We start from the raw sequence: 24,596 nt of genomic DNA, 5'->3' as shown, positions 1-24,596 counted from the left end.
TTCACCAGTGTTTGGCAAGACTAGCCCGACCAAAACCTAACCCTCTGGGCTAAGCAGCGAGTCTCGTAAAAAGAAATAAATTAATATTTTTGGCAGAAAATTTTCAATTCCCCCTATGATGAGATGAACTCTTTTAGACTAGTAACCGATCTCTGAAGCAAAAGCAAAACAACACAGAAATCGAAGAAGACGCATTCATAGCTCCTCCTTGTTGTTCTTCACTTCTCGATTCTCTGATTTTGAATCTCTATCTGACTCACTCTCTCTCTATCTCATTCCTCTCTCTGATCGTGGATTGAGATGGAGAGCTTACCGACGACGGCTCCGTCTAAATCAGAACGACGAGGGAGGTCCTCCAAGTCTTCTCAGAGTTCCTCCAAGCCTTCAGTTATCATGGCTTTCTTCTCTTGCCTCGCTTGGCTCTACGTCGCTGGCCGGTACCTTTTCTTTGCCTTGTTAGTTGATTCGATGGATTAATAGAATAGAATCTCACTCTAGATTTGTTCTTCGGATTCGATTTTCTCCTAGTTTTGGTATCGTGATTGAACTGGTTTCTTATGTATGGTTAGGTTATGGCAAGATGCAGAGAATAGAGTGGTACTCAACAATATTCTTAGGACGAGTTATGATCAGGTTTGTGCCATTCTTAGTGCTCTCTTGAAATGTTTGTTTGTTTCTTAAAAATAGATATTAAAGTGATAATCTTCTTTGGAGGTTGTAGAAGCCTAAGGTTCTTACGGTGGATGACAAGTTGATGCTCCTAGGATGCAAGTAAGTTTAGTTTTGTGGTTGCAATGTGTTTTCCCCGTTGTGCTTGTGATAACAGATTGTTGTGTACTTGATGATTATCTCAGAGATCTTGAGAGAAGAATTGTTGAAACTGAAATGGAGTTGGCTCTTGCAAAGAGTCAAGGCTATCTGAAAAACTCGAAAAGTGGTTCTTCTTCAGGAAAGAAATTGCTTGCTGTGATTGGAGTGTATTCAGGTTTTGGAAGTCATCTAAGGCGTAATTCATTTAGAGGGTCTTGGATGCCACAAGGTAGATTCATCGAGAAACTGTTTTTTCATTTTTACCCATTTGGGGTATTATGATTACTGACTCTTTTTTTTTGTTCTAAAGGTGATGATGCTTTGAGGAAACTTGAAGAGAGAGGAATTGTCGTTCGTTTTGTGATTGGTCGAAGGTTTCTTTCCACTAACTATATCTTTGTTTTATGTTTGATGTATCAAGTTTTTGATGTATAATACTGATGTTAATGTTTTAAGAATTCCAGTCCAAATCGAGGTGATAGCTTAGATCGAAAAATTGACGAGGAAAATCAAGCAAAAAAAGATTTTTTGATTCTTGTAAGTAAATGATATATGAAAAGCATTAAGCATCTTTTGGTTGCCTGCTTTATTGTGTTATGTTAATTTTTGCTTCTTCGGGTTTACTGGTTTGGATTTTAATTTTGTTCTTGGCATTACTGGTATATTAGGATAATCATGAAGAGGCTCAAGAAGAGTTATCCAAGAAAGTAAAGTTCTTCTTCAGTGCTGCTGTTCAAAACTGGGATGCAGAGTTTTACATCAAAGTTGATGACAATATTGACCTAGATCTTGGTAAATTAATACTTGTGAAATGATGTTTTGTCTTATCCTGCTTTAGCAATTCATGCTGAATTATCTTGGTTACAATCCCATACCAACAATTTTACTTGTGTGATAAATTGTTTTTAAATATGGTAGAGGGGTTGATCAGCCTACTTGAAAGTCGACGTGGTCAAGATAATGCTTATATAGGGTGTATGAAGTCTGGGGAAGTGGTTTCTGAAAAGTTCGTATCATACCCAACTTTCTTATATTTGCCTGTCATTGAACTAAGTAATTTCCATCTACATGGGTCTGTGTTCAGGGGAGAGCAATGGTATGAGCCAGAATGGTGGAAATTTGGGGATCAAAAATCGTAAGTGAAAGCAATACTTAAAGGGTCTTCTGTGAAATCAAGATCTTCGTTGGTATTGTGCTGTAACTCAATATTATTCCTTCATTACATCTAGGTACTTTCATCATGCAGCTGGTTCACTGTTAATACTATCTAAGAATTTGGCTCAGTATATAAACATAAACAGGTTGGGCTCACAATCTTAAATTCCCTTGAAGAATGTCATTGGCATTGTTCCATGTTCGGTTCACCACTCATCACATGTTCTTTTCTTTCACATATACATAAATGCAGTGGATCATTGAAGACATATGCGTTTGACGATACCTCCATAGGGTCTTGGATGATTGGTGTTCAGGCAACGTACATAGACGACAATCGCCTTTGCTGCAGCAGCATCATACAAGGTTTGTTTTTAATATCTTTAATATGATTTGACTTTGCATATGTATATGCTCAAATCTGAGTATTACCCTTTACTTTTACAGACAAGGTGTGTTCTGTGGCTTGATCAAAGGGAGTGTCTTCCAGCAAAGCCTCTGGTGTATCCATGGCGCTTCTGTGAGGTGGGCTCTTTGGAATGTTACCCGAGTTAAGATTGATTCAGAATCAAATTATCATATAGGGTATACTCAGGAATTTTAGTTAGAAAACAAAAACAAAAACATTATTAAGTTACATAACTGACCACAAATAGTAGACTCAATCCCGGCTTCGAACTATAAGTTTGAGTGATGGAGTAATTTTCTTTGGAACTTCTAAATGAAAAAATACTTTACTTCTTCTTCTTACTCTCTTGTTTTGACATTTCTGATGATTGATACGCTCATGGCTGTCCATGTGATGATGCACATAGTGATACAGTCATATAGTTACATTTTTTTTTTTTTTTGTTTTTGAAGTAGTCTTGGTTTTAAGATTTAATTATGTATTTAGCTTTCAGCGGACCATAAGGTCTGTTTACTTTTCCAAATGAGTCTGGACATCTTCTGCATAAGTGTAACCTGCAAATTACAAGTTTTAAAATTCTTTAATACAAGCGATTATATGCTTCTTCTACGGTGATATCATCTATTATTACAAAGTTCACAACGAGTATCTGAACAAAACATCTTATTATTTTGCAAACATGTGTTTTGTTTATTTCGGTAATCTCATAATTAAACCTGTACTGGAATAATCCAAACTATCATTGGCACAGATGGATTTGTGACCAAACTTTTAACGGATATTTCTTGAATCACTCTATGAAGTATGAACACATATTTGATATTATAATAAGTTTTTTTTTTTCGATGTTTCCTCAATTAATATATGTAGGATATAAATATATTTATATGTATCTCATGAAAGAAAATAGATTTCATATACTAGTGAAAGAAAATATATGTATATATACGAATAAGAGTCGGACACTTAATCACTCATCCCATTGGAGTCATGATTCAATATTCAAATACTGATAACATGTTGCAATTGACTAATGTAAAGTTGTGTTTTGATAAATAATGAAAACAAAAGTTGGTGTCATATCGACTACATTTTCCACCATCAGCAAAGGTAATATAAGAACAGGTTGCATTAGAATACACTATATATATATATATATATATTCGTTGGTCAAATTATATGAAGTGATATAAATACACATGTACATGCGTTGAAGTTTGTAACCTAACACCAACAAACACAAATTAGGGTAGAAGCACAATGAAGGGCAGTTTGTGGTTGATTGCCTTGTTGTTGATTCTCTCTTTGGTGATTTCATCTTGTGGAGCTTCAACTCAGTCATACAAAATCCGCAAACATTGTAAGTAGTCTGATGATTTTTCATTCGATTTAAACCATATTTGCTTATTCTTGTATGACGACTAACGTAGATTTATTTAACAACGATGTCAGTGAATAGAAGAACACCACCTAGTGATTCAAAGCCCGCACCCCAGTATCTTAGCAAGCAAGAAAGAAAACTAGAGAAGCATAGATCTGCTGTATATGGGTTGTGGTGGTTAGACGAACTGATTTTTAAATATTACTAGATGGGTATCCGCGTTATGTCGCAAGATTTTTTTTTTTTTAACTTTCGGTTTAATGTAATATTTGTACAAATTCAAGTAATTTAAGTAAAAGTTTTGTCCAAATTCTAGTAATTTACTTCCAAATCTAAATTTATTTCTCAATCATTTGGTTACTACAACTTGTGTAGACTTTTGATCGTGTGTTCGTTCATCTCTTACCTTTTTTTTATGGATCATCCTTTTTCCAATGCATGAAAAACAATGATCTTACAAGAACTTTTGCATGAACCTTGAACAAAGGAGAAGCTATGGGAAACTTTTACAAGTGAGAGTGTTGTTCTATGAATTTAAACCATACCACAAAATAATTCTATGATTAGGCTTTTAAGATATTAAAAAAAAAAATCAAATAGGTTTATGATAATCATGTATTCATGAGTTGTTGGATATGTACATTAATAATCATATAGAATCATATATGAGTTGTTCGATATATCATCGATAATCATATATTCATGAGTTGTTGGATATATCATCGATAATCATATATTCATGAGTTGTTGGATATATCAATGATAATCATATATATTCGAATGGGTTGAGATCACGTGTAACATCGCCATCAATCACTAAAATTTTGGTTTTCCATAGAAGACAAGACGCTTAATAACTTTCAACTTTTCAAGCTGAATAATCCTCGAACTTTGTAAGTGGCGTTACGATCTTCAGTCTGAGACGACAAAAAATAAAAATAAAAATATCTATAAGTTCTAATTAAATCCTAATTAAAACAGCTAATAATGTGTATTTATTGAAATTTGATTGTTTGTCTTTTGCAAGTGAGAGGTGTCAGCTGACAAATACAAAGAAAAAAAAGAACTTTAAAAAACTGATATGGTAGGATGGAGAGACTTTGTTTTGCTTTTACTGTATTGATTCTATTTTGTAGTTTATGAAAGAAAGAAAAACACAGAAAATGAACCAAAAAAGTATTTTAATATGTTTCTTACATTAGCTACTAATAAAACGTACCGAAGTTACAGAAGTTTAGGTTATAAAGAAAATTAGATCCATATTTGCGCATGAGTCATGACCATATTTTTGTTTGACATTATGTTTATTTTGATCCAACATCGATGTCATAATATTTAAACAAATTAAATAGTTTATAACTGATTTTCGATTATTTTATAATAATGTAATTGGATCGATGTCTATTAGGGTTGGGATAATTCGTCCATTTAGTCCACCATCAACCCTGACATTTACCACCATATAATTAAATAATACAAAATTTATTACTTAATATTCCTATTTTTTCTATATTGCTTGCTATAATTGTACATTCAACTAAAAAACAAGTTGACCAAAAAAAAACTAAAAAAAAAAAAGTAAATCGAATAAGAAGTTCCAAACTTAGATGTCAAGTAAGTAAGCTTGGTTGCAGGCGAGGACATGCCTGCTTGACCAAATTATGTTTCTATCGTCCTAGCTCTACAATACTTTTAATTCTTCTTTCCATGTGTTATCAGTTCAAAGAAACGTGTTGGTGACTTGGTGTTGCACTGACCAATGTAAGAGGCGAAATGTCAAGAATGTGCTTAAGGGTTTAGGGTTTCGATTATAAAAAATAGGTTGGTATCGTTCGACTACAATTTCCACCGTTAACTAGATGCGTGTGGATGAGCTCATTTATTTGAACAGAAAGAGTCAGTAAACTCATAAGAACGACTTAGTCTCCTTAAGAGTTCTTTTCATTCTTCTTTTTTTGAGAGATGACTCAAAGTTAAAGTCAAAGTCATCTCAAATATTTTCTTATATCTCCAAAAGTCTTGATAGAAATGATAACTTTGGGTGAACCAAAAAAAAATAAGAATGATAAATTTCGTTTTCCCATGACTACGTCGAAGACTCTTCTTAGTTATACTCAGACAGACTATATGGTTTCTCTACGCTACCTTCATTCTACACCTCATGTTTAAAATTTCAATTAGTATAACTATAAATACATGTCCATGCGTAGAACTAAGATATAAGAAAATGAAGGGAAACTTGTGGTTGATTGCTTTGTTTTTGGTTCTCTTCTTGGCAATTTTCTCGTGTGCAGCTTCAACTCCACCATATGAAATCCGCAAGCTTTGTAAGTAGTCTCAGTATATATTTTTCTATATATTTTTGCCGTAAATTTATATGATTTATGTTAATTTATCTAACAGTGAATATAAAAACACCACCTAGTGGTTCAAGGCCCGCACCCCAATTTCATTAGCTAGCGTGAAAGAAGAACACTAGAATTGCCGTCAATGGGTCATGGTGGTTAGATGAACTGATTTTGAAAGATATAAACAGGGTGCACAGTTAAATATTTTGTATTTTATAGTTTTACATTTGTTAATAAAATTAGATTCATATATTTATGGAATTATAACTTTTGAAATAATATTACATATTTGCTTTGTGATGATAATATATATAATTTGAATTCATGGGTTAATCATTATCCATTTCATCATAATTCAACAAATTATATGGTTTTATAATTAAATTTTCAATTAATTTTTATCTGAATGTAATTGCATATGCATTTTTTTTGTCAACCACACTTTAATTAAAATATTAATTGTGTCATCATTAATCTGCAATTTATATTATTGGCTCAACTTCAGTTGTAAACCTCTTTCTACTTATTACAAGAATGATAAGGAATTGAACCAGAGCTCAAGCATTCTATATTTTTTTTTTATGTGATGTTGTTTTAGGTGTTCGCAAGATTTGTAATAGCCAGTCTCTTTGACTAGTTTCCAATATTCTTGGTTTGTAGCAATGGAAAAAAAATTATCCGATAATTTTTAGGGTATAGATTATTAGGTGGTGTGAAAAGACAATTAATTCGTAAATTAATGTGATAAAGATAATAAAGGGATGGTTGACAAAACAAATATATATATATATAATGATAAAATTTGATTATATATTACGATAGATGTGGGCCTGTGACTTGTGAGATCTCTTTGTAATAGAACTTGTTAAAAAAAAAAAAAAAAAAAAAAAAATTATGGGAAAGATATAAGTATCTTACAAAAATTGTGTTATTAAATGGAAATATATATATATATATATATATATATATTTATTTATCCTATTTCTAAAATAATACAACAAAATCATATATTTATATATATTAAAATTCCTTATTTTGTATACACAATTGGTATATTAAGTTTTTAATATAAGAAGCTGGTTGTTCAAAAAAAAATATATGTACACAATTGCTAAATTTTTAAAATGACGTGTTACTATTGAAAAAGATGCATACTTCGATTGGTGATCAAAATTTAGAAAAATAATAAGGAGGAATATCACATTCCTCTCTATTCCACATTTTTTTTTCCTTTACATTCTAAAAAAAAAGTAACAATAGAACAAAAATGTTCATCCCAAAAATTGATGAGGAACAAATAGAACGAAAAAGAAAAGAACAAATATTAAAATTCGTTTTTCTTTCAAAATAAACAAAAAATATGTTTATTAATAAAATTTCAATTTTGTAATATAAAAACTTTTATATTTTCACAAATATTGACAGAAAAAAATATTTTTGATAGGAATTTTATGTCTAACTAATCTTAAGGCTCTATTTGAAAATTGTATGAATACTAAACAAGTTTAAATTACTCTTAAAATTTTATTGTATGTTAATATTAATTATATATAGTTAATATAATATATCTAAAATTTAATTGACAAATTTTCTTTTAAAATCAAATGTAAAATTTATCATAAGTACATTACAAATAATATTAGTATTATCACTGAAATTTAATTTATTAAATATTTTTATTGTTTGATTACCATTTAGTATTTTGTTCATTCTCTACAAATTTACTTTTCATTCCTCAAAAACTATTTATTTCATTCTGCATTGTTCTTTTTATTTTTTCATTTTATTTTTCTAATGGTTACCAGTGTTTGGAATTCAATGGTTTATTACCAAGTAAGTACCAACAAAAATATAAGTGATAATTGGTTAATTAAACATTAGGTGTTTCATTTCAAAGTCTAAGTTTGTTTATTACTGTTTATTTATTAAAAAGGATAAAAGAGTAACCAAGGATAACGAAACAAAACTTAAATAGGAGGAACAATTGAGGATTTGGAAGATTTTGGATTACAACAACACCTCCTTAATGCTCGACAATAACCTCCTGGATACCCTAAGCTAATGCACAGTGTGTCGCAGTCTGGTACTGCTGCCACAGAACATACCCCTGGACAAAAATCCGTTATTGGATCTGGTCTTACACCTGTAAGTATTTTACCAAAAAACCAAGCATACGTTATATATCACAAATATGCTACAATTAGTATATGTAATGGCATTATATAACCCTTAAAAGTGGGTTTAAGAATGAATTTTTGTTTGTTTGTGTGGGAAGAGAAAGTATCATTCCAAAATAATTCCAAAATTTGAAACTTTAACTTTAAATAACCGTAGATCATATCATGATAATTAACTATAAGCATATATATTATGTGTTATTGACTAACCTGTGATTAGCATTGCAATGATAGAAACTGCAATGAAAACACATGGAGATCTTCGAAAAACCATTACTAATGTCTTGTGAATCCTTTTTGTTTGGATGTTTTGGAGTAGTTGTCAAGATTTAAAGCTCTATATATACACAAATTCTGAAATCTTAGTCTTTTGGCAACAAATCAGTATGTTATTAATATCTATCTTTAAAAGATATATATCTATATATATATTTATATAAAGATATTATAAATGTCATGCTTTAAGAGTTATATATCTATATATGTATATAGATATAAAAGATATATATATATCTATATACATATATAGATATATATATATATATATCTATATTATTATTTCAGCAATATTGTATAATAAAATAACTATAACAAGTGAAATATTAGTTAAAATGTCATTGCAGGGCCTTGTTCTTTTTACTGTCGCGCGATCCCACCTGCGACTATTTTTAGGCAAGTTAATCCCTTTTTAATAAAAGGGAAGTACACAACATAGTTTTTGTAGATTTTATATTTTTAATAAATGATTACAAATGGTTACAAATAGGTTATAGATAAGTTATAGAATAATTTATATATTAATTGGTTACACTTAAATATTGGGTGCAACCTTAATTTGGAATATTCCAAATTGATAATTGATATATTAATGGTAACAAATAAAATCATAGATATTCCAAACTGTATTTTCGGAAGATTTTAGTCTGATATCAAGTTGTTTCCAAAGATTTTTAAACACAATATTACAAATTTATTTTCTACATATTTTATTGATAAACCACAACTTTCAATAAAAATTAGGACCTGTGATAGAGCACAGATTGAAAATTTTTATTTATATTATAATTTTAAAACTTACATACTTTAGCACGGGTTAAATTTTTATATACTCTAGCACGGATTAAATTTTTATATACTCTAGCACGGAAGCTATTGGACACACTCTAATAGGGGTTAATAATTTTATATAGCACAGATTAAAATTAACAATATAAGACTTACATAATAGATTTACATTTCATGAGTGATATTTACCATAAAAATTATTTGCATGAGTTGTATCCAAATAATATTATAAACAATTACATATCTAATATTTTAAAGATAATAAAATGTATTTCAACTTGTGCTTTAGCACGGTCCAAATCTAGTATCGTAAATATAAGCATTTTAAAGGGTAAAACTGTTAATTCTGTAAATTTTTAATTAAAATCTATTGTTATTTTGTACATCGTCTCCTTCGCAGATCTTAATCAATGGATTCAAAACCAGCGACTGTCGCTACTTTTAATTCAAGGTATAGGTGGTGTCGCTAATTATTTTGGCGATCCGAAATCCTAAGATTTAAGTCGCAGGGACTGGAAAATGGGAGAGATGAAGATTTTGAAAGAGAAATAAAGCTGTTTTATTGGTCGCCGATCGCCATCGCCGCAACAATAAAACGAACAGGGCTGTAATCTCTTACATTAAATTCATTAATCAACAAGACCACGTTTTTTTTTTTTTGTTGAAATGTTAAATTTATTGATAAACAAAAAAGAAAATTATGTACAAAAAGTTTGGTAGAAGCTTGTAAAAAAAAAAAAAACAGAGCAGAGCAGAGCTTTTCAAAAACAGAGTATGGGACAAACGGTCCAGGAGACTAGACCAGTGTTCCATAAGAGGACTCACAACATTTCGCGGACGTTGGAGACTTGTTAACCGGAGAGTGACCTCATCGACAACCATATAAGTGAGGGCAAAGTAGCTACGGGGGGGCCCCTATTGTGGATACGCCCATTACGTTCCCGCCATACAAAATATATCACCGTCTTGAAGAGGAGACGAAGGAGAGCTACGTCGATGGATGGGGAGGTTTTACGGGTGAGAACCCTCGAAGTGATGGACCAGTCAGGGTTTGGAGTGCGACGGAGTAGTGGAATGCTCAAAGCTGACCAAATAGAGAACGTGTACGGGCAGGCAAAGAAAAGGTGGTCCCGAGACTCGTTCCACTCACCACACAGGGGACAGGACTAATACAAATGAAGATATCTGAAATACTTTAGGAACAAAAAAAAAAATATCAGAATTTTTCGGTTGGGTTCAGGGTTCGGTTCGGTTCGGGATTCAGATTTAGATTTTTTTCTTCTCCCTCTTATTATAAAGTTTGACTTTTCTGAATTAAAAAAAAAAAATTGTCGGTATAAAATTGTTATACACACTCTCGTATATTCATTCGTGGATTAGAGATCACTCAATCCAAAAATAAAAATAAAAATAACACGTTCCCAATCTGAGTTAGAACATTCCGAATTCTCTGATTTGATTTGCGATTCGAAATTTTCAAAATTGCGAAATGGGGAAACCGACGGGGAAGAAGAAGAACAACAACAATTCCGAAATGCCGCCGACGGAAGCTTCCGGCAGCGGCGGCGGAGGTAAGATCGGAAAAACCTTCGATCGTTCCACCACGAAGTTATTCGACGAAGATATGACGATCTTCATCAACCGAGCATTAGAGCTCAAAGAAGAAGGAAACAAATTATTCCAGAAACGTGATCACGAAGGAGCGATGTTAAGGTACGATAAAGCCGTTAAGCTTCTGCCTAGAGATCATGGGGACGTAGCTTATCTGAGAACGAGTATGGCTTCTTGTTATATGCAAATGGGGTTAGGTGAGTATCCTAACGCGATTAACGAATGTAATCTTGCTCTAGAGGCTTCTCCTAGGTATAGCAAAGCTCTGTTGAAACGTGCTCGGTGTTACGAGGCTTTGAATAAACTGGATTTCGCGTTTAGGGATTCTCGCGTTGTGTTGAATATGGAAGCAGAGAATGTTTCTGCTAATGAGATTTTCGAGAGGGTGAAGAAGGTTTTGGTTGGTAAAGGGATTGATGTTGTTGAAATGGAGAAGAATTTTGTTAATGTGCAGCCTGTTGGAGCTGCTCGGTTACGTAAGATTGTTAAGGAGAGGTTGCGGAAGAAGAAGAAGAAGAAGAAGACGGCGATGATGATGATCGCTGAAAAAGATAAGAGTAATGAAGCTCTTGTCGTCGAGGATGCGAAAGTTGAGAATGGAGAGGAAGCTGATAGCGGGAAGAAAGAGAAAGGGAATGTGGTGGCGAGAGAAGAGAAGAAGCTAGAGGATAAGGTTGTGGTTGAGGAGAAGAAAGTGAGTCCTGTTATGGACAAAGAGGTCATTGCTTCGGTGATTGTTGAACGAGGAGGGAACGTTAAGGAGGACACAACAGTGACTAGGACAGTGAAGTTGGTTCATGGAGATGATATACGGTGGGCGCAACTGCCGTTGGATTCTAGTGTTTTACTTGTACGAGACGTGATCAGGGATCGGTTTCCTGCTCTGAATGGTTTCCTGATCAAATATAGGGACTCAGAGGGTGATTTGGTTACCATTACTACGACAGATGAGCTGAGGCTGGCTGCATCTACGAGGGAGAAACTTGGTTCCTTTAGATTGTATATATCTGAAGTTAGCACCAATCACGAACCAACTTATGATGTCTTGAACAACGAAGAAACAGTTGATAAGTTTGCCAAGGGATCGAGTAGTGTCGCGGATAATGGAAGCGTCGGAGACTATGTTGAATCTGCGAAAGCGTCTACTGGTCTTGAGCATTGGATTTTCCAGTTTGCGCAACTGTTCAAGAATCATGTCGGGTTTGATTCAGATTCGTACTTGGACCTTCATAACCTTGGGATGAAACTGTATACAGAAGCAATGGAAGATATCGTCACTGGCGAAGATGCGCAAGAACTTTTTGATATTGCTGCTGATAAGTTCCAAGAAATGGCTGCACTTGCTATGTTTAACTGGGGAAATGTTCATATGTCCAAGGCAAGAAGGCAGATCTATTTTCCTGAGGATGGTTCAAAAGAAACTATACTAGAGAGAGTTGAGACCGGATTTGAATGGGCAAAGAATGAATACAACAAAGCTGCGGAAAAATATGAAGAAGCGATTAAAATTAAATCTGATTTCTATGAAGCTTTTCTAGCTCTCGGGCAACAACAGTTTGAGCAGGCTAAGCTTTGCTGGTATCATGCACTCGGTGGCAATGTAGATATTGAAAGCGAGGCTTCCCAGGATGTTTTAAAGCTCTACAACAAAGCTGAGGAGAGCATGGAAAAGGGTATGCAAATATGGGAAGAGATGGAAGAACGTCGTCTAAATGGAATCTCCAATTTTGACAAACACAAAGAACTGCTGCAGAAGTTAGGCTTGGATGGAGTATTTAGTGAGGCGTCTGATGAAGAAAGCGCAGAGCAAACAGCTAATATGACATCCCAGATTAATCTTTTGTGGGGTTCTTTACTGTATGAACGGTCTATGGTGGAGTATAAGATTGGCCTACCGACTTGGGATGAGTGCTTGGAAGTAGCAGTGGAGAAATTCGAATTAGCAGGGGCTTCTGCAACTGATATAGCTGTCATGGTCAAGAACCATAGCTCAAGCGACAATGCACTTGAAGGTAATCAAAGTTTGTAAAATAAATTACCAACCTCTAGCGAAATCACTTGCAAATATGAGCCAATTAAAATCATCACAATCGAATAATAACTGTAGGTATGGGATTCAAGATCGATGAGATAGTACAGGCATGGAATGAAATGTATGATGCTAAAAGATGGCAGATCGGTGTCCCATCTTTCCGGCTAGAACCTTTGTTCCGGAGACGGTCACCCAAACTGCATGATATATTAGAGAATGTGTTTTCAGGGCCTCAGTGATGACACCATTCATCACATTATACAGACCTGAACATATCGGCTGGCTTCAGTTTTCACGTATTACTAGGTAAGTTCAAAAGTTTATCCGGGTTTGTGTTTGATGGGAAAACTAATCTATTGATATGTTACAACAACTGTTATTGCAGGTATTGTATTCAGTGAGAGCTATACGCAATTTTTCTTCAATTTTTGGTTTGGTTTCTAAGCTTATGGAAGCATTGAAGCAATTCTTTTTTTCTTTTTGAATCTCTTGACGGGTATGGCCGTGAAGAAGATGTGCGTGATGAGTTTTTTTTTTTTTGATGAGTTCATCATATTTGTTTATTCATTATGTCATTTTGGGTGGTTTGTAATGTAATTAAGTATATCATAATTTTTTTATTTTTTTATTTATTGATTGTTTGGATTAGTTTGTGTATCTATCTTATCTATGATTGTTACATTCTTATTGTTATGAACAAGATAAATCCGCTGTCCTTTCGAACGATCTCAACAACTTCTGGACTCGAAAGCCAAGTAACAAGTTCTCCTAGCTAACAAACAAGCTCTTAAAACTTCGGGAAAAGGTTTACCCCTGGATAAAGATGAAGGTGGGAAATGGTACCAGGTGTAGGTTCTGGAGTGATCACTGGTGTAATCTTGGACAGATGTCGACTTATCTGAGCAATGAGGGACCTCTTGGAATTCCGCAAAGATCAACCATTGCTGACCTATGGTGTCAAGGCTCCTGGAGGGTACAACCTGCACGATCCGAAAAACAGGTCAACTATCACATTGAGTTAACTACCTTGCAGCTAACAGATGAAGAGGACAAGTATGTTTGATGGCTAAGTGATCAATTGCGAGATGGTCGATCAACAGGGAATATTTACACCGCCCTAAAGGAAACTTTACCAACTGTGGCATGGTATAGGATAGTTTGGTTCACTAAAGGAATTCCAAAGCATAGATTCCTCACATGGCTTTTTGTGTTGAACATATGTCCAACTCGGGACAGACTTCGATCTTGGGGCCTATCGGTAGATCCTTCATGTCTGTTGTGTGGTTCGGCTGAGGAGAGTCGTGACCATCTATTCTTCGACTGTCCGTTCAGCTGGACCATCTGGAATCTCATATCCAATCGGTGCTCCTTTTCCCCTATCTGTTCTTGGTCCGACTGTCTCCAACGACTCATCAACTTCCAAGGAACCCGTGATGCAAAGATCCTCCTCTTCACTGCCTGGCAAGCTACGATCTACCATATCTGGACAGAAAGGAATCACCGCCTCCATTGAAGCAGCTTCAAGTCTACTGACCTCATTGTCAAACAGACTGACTCCCTTCTGCGAAATAGAGCACTAAGCTTCCGCGACTCCAACTCGATCTTGTCTTCCAACATGCTACAATTTTGGCTTGCAGGATCTTAGTTTTCAAAGAGGAAAACCCTTGATGGTGCTTCTCCCTATCTCTAACACGATCTTCTCTCTCTACCAATCATTGATGGTGCGTGAAGTGGTTTGAATTAGTTTCTACAGCCTAACCGTTTTTCTGGTTTGGATTCAACTACTCGGTTCAAATCTAGTTCTACTTAAACTATGGGTTTAATTTGGTTTAGTTATAATTCTAATTTTCTTATCTAATTGGATTTCCAATATTGGGTTTCGGCCCTATAAAACTTTTATTTCATGCTTTAAATTTGAATGCCTTTTAAAAAAAAAAAAAAAAAAAACAAGATAATGGTTTTGGTTTTGGTTTTGGTTTGTAGCACTCAAAAAAACTGTTAAATCAATAATAATCATCTCACAGTTGTAAACGGCACGCTGTTATCTAAATTTGAAGTAGAAATGCATGTTATTCTTAAGTCCAGTACGACAAAACAGCACGAATGTTTAATATAAATAGTAAAACGGCACACATGTTTTCTCTGAGTTTTTTTCTTCCCAGAGTTGGCGAAGAGACCCAGAAGACCCAGAAGAACCAGAAGAATACTTAAAAAACACAGAAGTAGAGAATCTTCTCTAGTCATCATCTCTCGCAAGTTTAGGGAAAGCTCAGAAGAAATTAGGGGTTTGCGAATTCGATCACGATCCTTCAATTACTTGGCGATATAATGGAGAAAGTGAGACAACCAACACATGCAGGCTCTTGGTATACCGATAATCGTGAGTTCTCTTTTTCTTTATTTTCTCGCTTGCTTACGATTTCTTACTTGCATGTTCAATCAATCCTATTTAGGGTTGAATAATTAGGTTTTCGATTTCATAATTGTGATAATTTGATCTCATGTTTAGTATAATTATCTGGGTTTTAGGATTTGATTTCTGTAAAAAAGAAAATTTGTGAGATTGTTTTGGAAACAAATGTTTTTTTTTTTGGTTTTCTGCATTGAAAGATTTGATTAAGAAGAAGAATCTGAAGCGTGTTTTATGTTTCTTTATTCATTCAGCTACAAAGTTGTCATCTGATCTGGAAGAATGGCTTAGTGCAACTGGTTTGGTTAAATCTCCTGATGTTCGAGGCGTGATTGCACCGTAAGTTTGTTTGTTTTTGCTGATCTTATTTCCTCTTAAAATGTGATTGAACTTCTCCTGACTTGTTGAAAGGATTCCAGACACGCAGGTTATTCGTACTCCGGTCGTGCAGCTGCCTATGCCTTTGCAAACATTGATCCTACCAACATGTAAGTAAGCTTTGATTGTAATTTCATGCAATCCTTGCTTTCTAGAGCGGTATACTTTGCAATGAGTTAGAGTGAACCCATGAATTCTATCTGACTATTGCTGTGTACATTGCAGTTCACGGATATTTCTTCTTGGTCCATCTCACCACTTTTATACTCCAAAATGTGCCCTTTCGACTGCAACAGTTTACAAAACCCCCATAGGAGATCTACCCGTTGATGTGGACTGTAAGTTTGGCTAGCTTGTCTTATTCTTTACCAAACAAAGATGTTTTCTTTTTTTGGTTTTCTTACGAACTCACCAGTGATTAAGGAGATAAGAGCTATGGGAAAATTTGGAATGATGGATCTTCGGGTAGATGAGGCTGAGCACAGCATGGAAATGCACTTGCCATATTTGGCCAAAGTATTTGAAGGGTAATTACAGGGGTAGTACTGTTAATGCTCAGATATAACTTTAAATAGTGAAGGGGATGGTTTTCTGATACTGGCCCATTCTCGTATTTGATCAGGCACGATGTGAAAGTTGTACCCATCTTGGTTGGAGCAGTAAGTGCTGAACATGAAGCCATGTACGGTGAATTGCTTGCCAAATATGTGGATGATCCCAAGAATTTTTTCTCAGTTTCCTCTGACTTTTGCCACTGGGGCTCAAGGTTTGTCTTAGCTCTTCATCTCCTTTCTTTCATTGAAATACCACATTCTGATGAAACTTTACTTTTATTGTACATTTGCTCAAGAAATCATGTTTTGCTTATCTCTTTCTGAAATTTTCTTTAATTGCCTTTCCAGTGAGCTAAAGGCCTCTGTTATGATTGTTTTTGTATGTTTTGGCTTCTAGGTTTAACTACATGCACTATGACAACACTCATGGTGCCATACACAAATCTATTGAGGCTCTCGACAAGAAAGGAATGGATATTATAGAGACAGGAGATCCAGATGCCTTTAAGAAGTATCTTCTGGAGTTTGACAACACGATTTGTGGGCGCCACCCGATCAGTATTTTTCTCCATGTAAGCAGTCCTAACCCGTTTCTTTGCCATGGTCAATAACTTCATGAAAATTAGTCTTAAGTTTCTAGATCTATGTACATTACTTTTAGAATTTTAGATGCAACCATTGTAATGGATGAATAAAAAGGTGAATCTGGTACTCAACTTGGCTACCTTTAGCCCATTTCGGGTGTGTAGATATTCCTCAAAACTTATTGCTTCTGTTTTATGTTTGTGATTACCTTCAGATGATAAAACATTCTTCAAGCAAGATTAAGATCAATTTCCTGCGGTACGAGCAGTCAAGCCAATGCCAGACAATGCGAGACAGCAGTGTCAGCTATGCATCTGCTGCAGCCAAGTTGGAAACCTGAACTAAACAAAAGATGGAAACTTGGTGTGCTAAAAATTCCCATTTGCTATTTTACATTTTAGTTTCAAGGTTTTTTCAGGGTCGAAATGTATCTTCTAAACACATTTGACAATGCAAAGAACCTTAGAAAACCAAAGGTTTCGTGCTTACAATCCTCTGTAATAACAACAACTAAAAAGCACAAGACTCTCTCTTCTATTGATATCTAATTTTTCATTTTTCCTCAGTAGACTATGTTCGTACAAGGAAGCACAAATCAAGTGTCTTGACACTTCACACACTTTGCTTAAACTCTACAGAAACATTCATCAAAAGTTTACTCTTACAATCTCCTTACTTTCTGAAAACTCAGGCAGAGCTTCCTTCCGATGCCTTCTCTCTCTACTGTAAATGATCCAGAACAGAAGTGAGAGCATCACAGCTGTCCCTAATATGGCCAGACCCACATATACCCAATAGCCATAACGCCGGAGTCCAGGACAGTGGTCATTGGTTATGTCTCTAAAGGTCTGCTTTGCGTATGAACAGTCCTGAAGCTGGACCAGGAATGGCGCGTCTCTTATCAAACCCGTGCTGATGTTAACACCTGATGCCATCTGACTGTATAGAGCCGGTGTGAGCCTCCCTGTTGTGGCGCAGGTTCCATTCTGGCTCACTTGGCACACGAAACTGGTCCAGGCCTGTGAGTGTTGTGACATCACTAAGATTTTTGTGTACAACTAGTGACAGTTTCAACTCTAAAGAAACTGGACAGAGGGACTTACTTGAGTAGCATTGTTCAAATCGAGCTCACCAGGCGAACAAGAGCGATCGGTAAGGTCATGGTTAAAAGGATTGCAGAGCAATGGAAGCAGAGGTCCAGACTGGTTATAATACATTGGGACAAAGACTGGAGAGAAGTTGATGTTGGAGACATTAGTGATGACAGTGTTAATTAAATCCACGAGCTGACCCGTCACCTCCCTGCTACGCATCAAAGTTTCCTGAGCTGTGGCATTGTCTGTACAAGGCAAGATCTCGTCAAGAGCAGTGTTGCTTGATGGTCTCTCAACCCATTCGCTCATTGCCACACATGTGTCTGCTGTTGCACTGGTGTTGAAAGAGAAACACATTCAGTTATGTTTGAACTGTAACTAACAAAGAACAAGTTGATGAAGAGACATGAGACATACTTGTGTAGCACAAGGAATGTTCCGCTCAAGATGAATGTACCTGTCACCAGAATCCATCCCAAAACCACAAGGCTGCACAAAGAGGAAAAGGATTCAGATAGTTTTTACTCATAAAAGTCATACAGTGAACATTTCAGGGTTTTTACTCACGTGTAAACGATGACCTGCATCCCGAATATTGAAGAAACTGCAAAAGAAGAAGTAACAAGATCACTAGAGTTAATACATAAGTTGACAGAATTCATATAGAAGTTCGTTTCCAAGAGTTTTGTCTTAGAAAGGATGAAAATTACAAAAGATACGGATTCAAGATTTACCGAGACCAAGAAATGTCACGACAAGCATGACGATAGAAACTACAATAAGCGCCGCCTTCCTGCAAGAACAGATATCACCATTATACATAGTTTTCCAAGAACCAATAATTAGGTTCCTGTAACAGACAGTATGTTAGGACTTCTTACACGGAGTCAAGAAAATGTCTTATGTTATTGGAGCTACTAGTCGATTTCTCGGTGATGGTGGCTACAGAAGAATCCAGTTTCGCTCCGATCTGATCGATTTCAGTTTGGACATTTGCAGGTAAAAAGACCTGAAGAACTGCAGCCTGCTTGGCTGAAGCAAGATAATCAGAGATAGCTCTAAGCTGTGAAATGGTGCTATCAGCTTGGCTCATGACATACTCTAATGTCTCCGTCGTGCTTTTGTTGTACCTGATCTGACCCGAGTATAGCAGAACACATCCGATTCTGTGACAAACAAAAACTCAAATGTTAATCAGTTTAAGACAAGAAGCACTCTACATAACAAACAAAGTGGTGTTAATCTTTTCTCCGAACTCACATTGCAATAACGGTGAAGATGAGGAGGCAGATGAGGGAGACAACATAAGCAAGTTTTGAGTATCCAATAGATTTGCTTCTATGGCAAATGTGACACATACAGATGACCAATAAACAGATGCCGAAGCCGAGAAACCAGACAGCAGCAAGAACAAAGAGAGGAGCAGCTGTATAGCTCACAGACTGCAATATCAAAAAACACAAACACATAATCTAAACCTTAGCACAACAAACAAAAGAAACAAGTAAAAAGATAAACTCAAGAAGTGGAAGATCTTACGGCCCAGTAATGCTGGTTACTGATGTTCCATCCTCCAGTATACTTCTCGAAACCATTGAGAGGATCTTTTCTGAAAGTTCTTTGAGCAGCTAAAGCAACTGAAGCAACTTCATTCACTTGAGGATTGTTGTAACCAGGTCCTAATAATGGCGCCTCTGCCACTATAAATTTCATTGCAGAACCTAAATTCTCGGAAGCTGAAAGAGACAAATCACATAAAGATTCAAGAATATAACCTTTTGTTTTGTTAACCCTAGAAATTGCATAGACAATGTCAAGAGTCATCAAGCCCTAACAGCTACAGAGAAAAAATGAAGTTCTATTTTTTTCTTTTTTTTTTTTTTCAGATTATAGACAAAACCCATTACGAATGAGTGCAAAATCTGTGAAGGATTTAGCAAAGTTTTGAACTTGTGAGGATAGTGAAGTGTGGCATTTTCATGGAAAACAAGAAACAGAGAATGTAGAAGAAGACAAAATCTAAAAACTGTAACTATTCCACTTTTACTTTCCGGGGAAAGAGAAGAAGGCTTTACTCAAGATTCAAGAAAGAAAGAAACACAAACCTGTGGGAGGCTGAGTAGGAGAAATGTGAATAGTGGAAGCTCCATGAGAAATAGAAAGAGCAGTAAAGAAGCAACATAAAAAGAGAAGAAGAAGAAGAAGAGACATTACTAACTGTACGTATACTGTGACGCAATCTTGAGAAGAGATAGAGAGAGTTGCAGTGGTGAAGCAGAGCAAAGAGAGAGAAGAAGAAGAAAGACAAATAATTATAAACACAAAAATGCTTTTTCGAATATCTATGTGACCCTTTTTAACAAAAAAAAGAATATCTATGTGACCCACTAAAGACTTTTCTGCAGTTTTTTCTGTAATGAGTTTAGATTGATGATACACACAAAACCAGGTTTTCTTTAGAAGTGAATTATTGAACAATGGAATCTAGTAGTTTTAACTTTTACCGCGTGTGTTATCTATTACTATATCTTATAAAAGGAAAATATTAGCAAAAGTATGTTTTAAGAAATTTTGAATATTTATCTTAGTCACAGTAAATTTCAAATTCTATGGTATTTACTATATAAAGTATTGTATATTAGAATTTTAACATTTGTTATTATTTAAATTAGGATTTTTAATATATTTAAAAGTAGATACTACATATATTGTAAGTTATCATGGTAGTAGTTATGCATGGATACTACTAGAAATACAATAGAAATTAGAGACAAGTGTATAGAGGAAGTGTATGTATCATTTACATCCAATAAAAAAGTATCAGATATTAAACGTCCAAATAAAACATAAGTACAGTATTTTTAGATTTTTCCCTAATAAAAATGATTAGGTAATAACTCGCACTATATGCGGGATAAATCGACTCAAATAAAATTATTATAAGTAAAATTATTATCTGAAATTTTAGGTATTATAAAAATAATTTTACACATAATTTTTTTTATTTTATTCAAATTTACATTTAATTATTTTGTGTAAAAATATAATATAATGTTAATTATTGTGATAATTGTGATAATGTTATTTATTTTTAAGATTATTGTAATAATTAATTTTTAATATATACTCTCTTTGTTTCATAAAGAGTATCATTTTACATTTCCAATGCACTATTTTATATTTTCAATGCATCTTTTCATTAGATTTTTTAGTTTTACTCTTAATCTATGACTAAATTAACCCATTAAACATTTATTAAATAAGGACATACATGTATATTCTAATATTTTCTTAATTTGTGTGAAACGTGTCAAAATGACATTTATTGTGAAACAGAGGGAGTACTTGAATAGTCATCAAAATTTTTAAAATCGGAGAATAAGTTTTGTATTTCAAAAAATTAAATAAATGAATAAGTTTTTTAATAGTTTATGAAATGTAATTTACTTTAAATCATTAAATATGTTATGAAAATGATAATTAAATTATTCACTATATATATATATATATATTTTAATAGTTGATGAAATCTTTCATTTTAAAAAAACTAATAGAAAGAAACATTACCTTAAATATTCTAATGACACATTTATATAAATAATAACGAAATAAAGATTTCCATATATATTTTAATGGCATATTTAATAAATCAAAATTTAAAAGACTTATTTTTGTAAATATGTTTATCTTGAGAGGCTTAATTGTAATTAAATCTTCAAATCGCTCTAGCGACGACACATCTATCATTTTCAACAAAATGTTTCTCTATTAATATATAGGGTATATGTTCAAATCAAATATGATCGATTTACATTGTTTATTTACAATGTAAACACACAAAAAATATCACAAGAGATCATCAAGAAGAAAAGGTATTATCATACATACCACTTAACTCTTTCCCAAAGTCTCACATACTTTTTGGAATTCAATTTCATCACCTTCTTGTTGTCACCATTTTATTCATTGTGAAATATTCAAAGAAAGTTTAAACCCAATCAAAATTATATATACTCATCTTCCACAACATTCACCCACACCTAGTTGGGCTTTTTTCTTTCCAACACCTAAGAACATTTGGCAATAGTAATACACCCATCTTTTCTTCCAAAACCCAAACCCCTTTTGGTGGTTTACGAAAAATATTATTCCTCGACAAGGAGAAGAAAGTGGGAAAAAAAACCAATAAGTTGAATCATATGGAAGAAACAACAAACTATAATTAAATATAAAAATGAAACGAAGACCAGAACGTTGTGGGACCAGCCACCTTCTAACAACTACTCTTTTCATTTCTCAATAACACAATACGAGCGACGACTTTTACAATTTTTATTACAACTTGAAACTGTGTCTTATGTCTTCTTCCTTTCACAAAAGGTTCATTGTACATATACATATGAGCAAATGCACATGAATAAGTTGTTGTTACACAAAAAGATAAAATGGCGTTCCGTGGGAAGTACTTCTTCCCAATACTCATGACTCTATCGCTATTTCTAATAATCAGATACAACTACATAGTCTCCGATGATCCTCCTCTCCGGCAAGATCTCCCTGGTCGTGGATCATCTTCTTCCGGCGATGACGTCGTCGTAAATCCCGTCAAGACTCGGTCAAAGAAGTCAAAGAGACTGTTTCACACGGCGGTGACAGCCACGGACTCGGTGTATAGCACGTGGCAGTGTCGGATCATGTATTATTGGTACAACAGGTTCAGGGACGAACCAGGGTCAGATATGGGTGGGTATACCCGGATCTTGCATTCGGGTCGACCTGATGGGCTCATGGATGAGATCCCTACCTTTGTTGCTGACCCTCTTCCCTCCGGTGTTGACAAGGTTCTTTATCTTATTTAACTTTCTTGTTACATTGGTGAGTTGCATATAATGTCCAGGGATATGTTGCATATAATGTCCAGGGATATGTAGTTCTAAATAGGCCTTGGGCGTTTGTGCAATGGCTACAACAAGCACATATAGAGGAAGAGTACGTATCATTTACATTCTCAGTCCCTTAATTATTTCCTTAATACTCTTTAAAACTCTAAATTTATTTTTAAGTAATACCTCGTAGTTTTGAGTTTATTGATATTATTCAACCCAAACATTTTGGTCCGGAAATGCGACTTTTGATGCTCATATATATTATTATTCTATTGACCATCATGTCAGTTACATTCTCATGGCGGAACCTGATCATATCATTGTTAAACCCATACCAAACTTAGCTAGAGGCAACCTCGCTGCTGCGTTTCCCTTTTTCTACATTGAACCGAAGAAATATGAATCAGTTCTCCGCAAATTCTTCCCCAAAGAGAATGGATTGATATCAAGAATTGATCCCATTGGTAATTCACCAGTGATTATCGCTAAGGTATAATAATCAAATTACGAAATAAAGTATTTGCACGGACCGCATATATGGTTCCATGACTAATACTTTTCTTGATTTTGTAGAAATCACTGATGAAAATTGCTCCAACATGGATGAACGTTTCTTTGGCTATGAAGAATGACCCACAAACAGATAAAGCTTTTGGTTGGGTCCTTGAAATGTAAGTTTTTTTTCTCTCTACCTTAATTAATGTGACCCCTCTAGTGCTAGATATATGAATAATGTTTTTCTAATTGGCCTATGTTTGATTTATACTACAAGGTATGCATATGCTGTTTCTTCAGCGTTACACGGCGTGAGCAACATTCTACACAAAGACTTCATGATTCAGGTTTTGATTAATATATAAAACTTTATCTATTATATCAAAAGTTTCAGAATTTTGGAACATAACAAGTCATGTTTTGTCTGTTGGTATAGCCTCCTTGGGACCCTGAAACAAATAATACGTACATAATACATTACACTTATGGGTGCGATTTCGATATGAAGGTACATAAATCATGAAACAAGTAGCAATAAAACTAGCAATAATGAATGTATTAGATACGCTTGGTTATATATTGTATCCATTGGTTATATAATCTACAGGGGAATATGATGATCGGGAAGATTGGAGAATGGAGATTCGATAAACGATCTTACGGGAGTAAACCGCCCCCAAGAAATCTTCCGTTGCCTCCTCGAGGAGTTCCCGAGAGTGTGGTATGTATAGAAACAAAACTTCTCCTTTGTTTCTTTTTAATTCTTTCTCTTGCACAGCCCTAATCATTAAGTGGACATAACACAATGCAGGTGACATTGGTGACAATGATGAACGAAGCTACGGCTAATATTCCCAACTGGGAATCTTGAAAATAAATTATTTTTCCTAAGCAAGATTCAATTCCTTTGACTCTGTTCCATAGTTTTCTTTACTCGTATATTCGATATCTAAGTCCAAGAATTATGAATTGAAAAAGAAAAAGAAACAAAAAAAAAAAGGAGAAATTTAGTAGTAGAAAACGTACGAAGACACTACCGGTTTAGACAGAAACAAAGTTCTGACTTCTGAGTCATTTATTAAAGAAACGATATGACCATGAAGAGGTATCTTGTTTGAAAACGAGAGTGATATTGACTGCTGTTATGTTTCAGTTTCACTCTCATTTTTGTTTTTGATATTGCCTGCTGGTAAGTTAATGGTTTAG

At 34.5% G+C, this 24,596-nt stretch overlaps 8 protein-coding genes and 1 long non-coding RNA gene across 14 annotated transcripts; 6 read left to right on the top strand and 3 right to left on the bottom strand.

Moving 5' to 3' along the window:
* The first annotated feature begins 62 nt into the window (after positions 1-62).
* On the top strand, positions 63-2,708 carry LOC104752165 (hydroxyproline O-galactosyltransferase HPGT3). 4 transcript variants are annotated; one of them, XM_010474230.2, is made up of 12 exons: positions 63-437; positions 570-633; positions 722-771; positions 855-1,039; positions 1,121-1,184; positions 1,275-1,347; positions 1,479-1,602; positions 1,729-1,816; positions 1,895-1,945; positions 2,040-2,111; positions 2,219-2,331; positions 2,413-2,708. In XM_010474230.2, the coding sequence occupies exons 1-12, from the start codon at positions 301-303 to the stop codon at positions 2,433-2,435; spliced, it is 1,044 nt and encodes a 347-aa protein (XP_010472532.1). In that variant the 5' UTR covers positions 63-300; the 3' UTR covers positions 2,436-2,708. The 4 variants fall into 4 exon arrangements, 1 of the variants encoding a protein (XP_010472532.1); XR_015584722.1 differs by having other exon boundaries at positions 83-437; positions 1,267-1,347; XR_015584721.1 differs by lacking the exon at positions 1,729-1,816 and having other exon boundaries at positions 68-437.
* Positions 2,709-3,591: 883 nt separating this feature from the next.
* LOC104752164 (uncharacterized) lies at positions 3,592-4,065 on the top strand. Its single transcript, XM_087491916.1, has 2 exons — positions 3,592-3,734; positions 3,827-4,065. Exons 1-2 carry the CDS (start codon positions 3,635-3,637, stop codon positions 3,961-3,963), a joined length of 237 nt encoding a protein of 78 aa, XP_087348042.1. The 5' UTR covers positions 3,592-3,634; the 3' UTR covers positions 3,964-4,065.
* Positions 4,066-5,849: 1,784 nt separating this feature from the next.
* Positions 5,850-6,436, top strand: LOC104752163 (uncharacterized). The gene is made up of 2 exons (XM_010474229.2): positions 5,850-6,082; positions 6,159-6,436. Exons 1-2 carry the CDS (start codon positions 5,917-5,919, stop codon positions 6,209-6,211), a joined length of 219 nt encoding a protein of 72 aa, XP_010472531.2. The 5' UTR covers positions 5,850-5,916; the 3' UTR covers positions 6,212-6,436.
* Positions 6,437-7,987: 1,551 nt separating this feature from the next.
* Positions 7,988-8,628, bottom strand: LOC109129621 (putative defensin-like protein 80). The gene is made up of 2 exons (XM_019238110.2): positions 8,491-8,628; positions 7,988-8,246 (listed from the first exon to the last, which is right to left on the bottom strand). The coding sequence occupies exons 1-2, from the start codon at positions 8,552-8,554 to the stop codon at positions 8,071-8,073; spliced, it is 240 nt and encodes a 79-aa protein (XP_019093655.1). The 5' UTR covers positions 8,555-8,628; the 3' UTR covers positions 7,988-8,070.
* Positions 8,629-9,992: 1,364 nt separating this feature from the next.
* LOC104752162 (uncharacterized) lies at positions 9,993-14,767 on the bottom strand. 2 transcript variants are annotated; one of them, XR_015584719.1, is made up of 3 exons: positions 14,186-14,767; positions 13,832-13,968; positions 9,993-10,538 (listed from the first exon to the last, which is right to left on the bottom strand). It is a non-coding gene; the product is annotated as an uncharacterized LOC104752162 (long non-coding RNA). The 2 variants fall into 2 exon arrangements; XR_015584718.1 differs by lacking the exon at positions 9,993-10,538 and having other exon boundaries at positions 13,676-13,968.
* LOC104752161 (protein PHOX1) lies at positions 10,671-13,636 on the top strand. Of its 2 annotated transcripts, XR_761900.2 has the most exons (3): positions 10,671-12,968; positions 13,064-13,294; positions 13,374-13,636. XR_761900.2 is itself a non-coding variant. In XM_010474226.2 (2 exons), the coding sequence occupies exons 1-2, from the start codon at positions 10,835-10,837 to the stop codon at positions 13,225-13,227; spliced, it is 2,298 nt and encodes a 765-aa protein (XP_010472528.2). In that variant the 5' UTR covers positions 10,676-10,834; the 3' UTR covers positions 13,228-13,297. The 2 variants fall into 2 exon arrangements, 1 of the variants encoding a protein (XP_010472528.2); XM_010474226.2 differs by lacking the exon at positions 13,374-13,636 and having other exon boundaries at positions 10,676-12,968; positions 13,064-13,297.
* A 253-nt stretch (positions 14,768-15,020) lies between the features above and the next one.
* LOC104752158 (uncharacterized) lies at positions 15,021-17,480 on the top strand. The gene is made up of 8 exons (XM_010474224.3): positions 15,021-15,368; positions 15,653-15,737; positions 15,818-15,886; positions 16,002-16,114; positions 16,192-16,303; positions 16,399-16,542; positions 16,728-16,902; positions 17,130-17,480. The coding sequence occupies exons 1-8, from the start codon at positions 15,317-15,319 to the stop codon at positions 17,253-17,255; spliced, it is 876 nt and encodes a 291-aa protein (XP_010472526.1). The 5' UTR covers positions 15,021-15,316; the 3' UTR covers positions 17,256-17,480.
* LOC104752160 (uncharacterized) lies at positions 17,431-20,432 on the bottom strand. The gene is made up of 9 exons (XM_010474225.3): positions 20,115-20,432; positions 19,549-19,745; positions 19,270-19,451; positions 18,891-19,175; positions 18,744-18,802; positions 18,577-18,613; positions 18,427-18,498; positions 18,019-18,343; positions 17,431-17,934 (listed from the first exon to the last, which is right to left on the bottom strand). Exons 1-9 carry the CDS (start codon positions 20,218-20,220, stop codon positions 17,563-17,565), a joined length of 1,635 nt encoding a protein of 544 aa, XP_010472527.2. The 5' UTR covers positions 20,221-20,432; the 3' UTR covers positions 17,431-17,562.
* A 1,881-nt stretch (positions 20,433-22,313) lies between these two features.
* On the top strand, positions 22,314-24,542 carry LOC104753988 (hydroxyproline O-arabinosyltransferase 2). The gene is made up of 8 exons (XM_087491912.1): positions 22,314-22,850; positions 22,931-22,998; positions 23,184-23,385; positions 23,469-23,566; positions 23,668-23,737; positions 23,827-23,898; positions 23,998-24,111; positions 24,202-24,542. The coding sequence occupies exons 1-8, from the start codon at positions 22,455-22,457 to the stop codon at positions 24,259-24,261; spliced, it is 1,080 nt and encodes a 359-aa protein (XP_087348038.1). The 5' UTR covers positions 22,314-22,454; the 3' UTR covers positions 24,262-24,542.
* Positions 24,543-24,596: the final 54 nt, after the last annotated feature.

This window comes from Camelina sativa, chromosome 16 (assembly GCF_030686135.1).
Source record: "Camelina sativa cultivar CO46 ecotype springtype chromosome 16, ASM3068613v1".
NCBI classification, from domain to species: domain Eukaryota; kingdom Viridiplantae; phylum Streptophyta; class Magnoliopsida; order Brassicales; family Brassicaceae; genus Camelina; species Camelina sativa.
This window is presented reverse-complemented; position numbering and strand designations above follow the sequence as displayed.

Excerpts from the sequence above, each read along its gene's own strand:
- LOC104752164 (XM_087491916.1), top strand. The coding sequence starts at position 3,635 with ATGAAGGGCAGTTTGTGGTTGATTGCCTTGTTGTTGATTCTCTCTTTG. Across the intron at positions 3,735-3,826 it reads ATACAAAATCCGCAAACATT|TGAATAGAAGAACACCACCT; the intron begins GTAAGTAGTCTG and ends CAACGATGTCAG.
- LOC109129621 (XM_019238110.2), bottom strand. The coding sequence starts at position 8,554 with ATGGTTTTTCGAAGATCTCCATGTGTTTTCATTGCAGTTTCTATCATT. Across the intron at positions 8,247-8,490 it reads CATTGCAATGCTAATCACAG|GTGTAAGACCAGATCCAATA; the intron begins GTTAGTCAATAA and ends AAATACTTACAG.
- LOC104752161 (XM_010474226.2), top strand. The coding sequence starts at position 10,835 with ATGGGGAAACCGACGGGGAAGAAGAAGAACAACAACAATTCCGAAATG. Across the intron at positions 12,969-13,063 it reads AAGCGACAATGCACTTGAAG|GTATGGGATTCAAGATCGAT; the intron begins GTAATCAAAGTT and ends TAATAACTGTAG.
- LOC104753988 (XM_087491912.1), top strand. The coding sequence starts at position 22,455 with ATGGCGTTCCGTGGGAAGTACTTCTTCCCAATACTCATGACTCTATCG. Across the intron at positions 22,851-22,930 it reads TTCCCTCCGGTGTTGACAAG|GGATATGTAGTTCTAAATAG; the intron begins GTTCTTTATCTT and ends TATAATGTCCAG. Across the intron at positions 23,738-23,826 it reads ACAAAGACTTCATGATTCAG|CCTCCTTGGGACCCTGAAAC; the intron begins GTTTTGATTAAT and ends CTGTTGGTATAG.
- LOC104752163 (XM_010474229.2), top strand. The coding sequence starts at position 5,917 with ATGTTTAAAATTTCAATTAGTATAACTATAAATACATGTCCATGCGTA. Across the intron at positions 6,083-6,158 it reads ATATGAAATCCGCAAGCTTT|TGAATATAAAAACACCACCT; the intron begins GTAAGTAGTCTC and ends TTTATCTAACAG.
- LOC104752160 (XM_010474225.3), bottom strand. The coding sequence starts at position 20,220 with ATGTCTCTTCTTCTTCTTCTTCTCTTTTTATGTTGCTTCTTTACTGCT. Across the intron at positions 18,614-18,743 it reads CGTGACATTTCTTGGTCTCG|TTTCTTCAATATTCGGGATG; the intron begins GTAAATCTTGAA and ends CTTCTTTTGCAG. Across the intron at positions 17,935-18,018 it reads ATTTGAACAATGCTACTCAA|GCCTGGACCAGTTTCGTGTG; the intron begins GTAAGTCCCTCT and ends CAACACTCACAG.
- LOC104752158 (XM_010474224.3), top strand. The coding sequence starts at position 15,317 with ATGGAGAAAGTGAGACAACCAACACATGCAGGCTCTTGGTATACCGAT. Across the intron at positions 15,369-15,652 it reads CTCTTGGTATACCGATAATC|CTACAAAGTTGTCATCTGAT; the intron begins GTGAGTTCTCTT and ends TTATTCATTCAG. Across the intron at positions 16,304-16,398 it reads TTGGCCAAAGTATTTGAAGG|GCACGATGTGAAAGTTGTAC; the intron begins GTAATTACAGGG and ends GTATTTGATCAG.
- LOC104752165 (XM_010474230.2), top strand. The coding sequence starts at position 301 with ATGGAGAGCTTACCGACGACGGCTCCGTCTAAATCAGAACGACGAGGG. Across the intron at positions 772-854 it reads TTGATGCTCCTAGGATGCAA|AGATCTTGAGAGAAGAATTG; the intron begins GTAAGTTTAGTT and ends TGATTATCTCAG. Across the intron at positions 2,332-2,412 it reads CTGCAGCAGCATCATACAAG|ACAAGGTGTGTTCTGTGGCT; the intron begins GTTTGTTTTTAA and ends TTACTTTTACAG.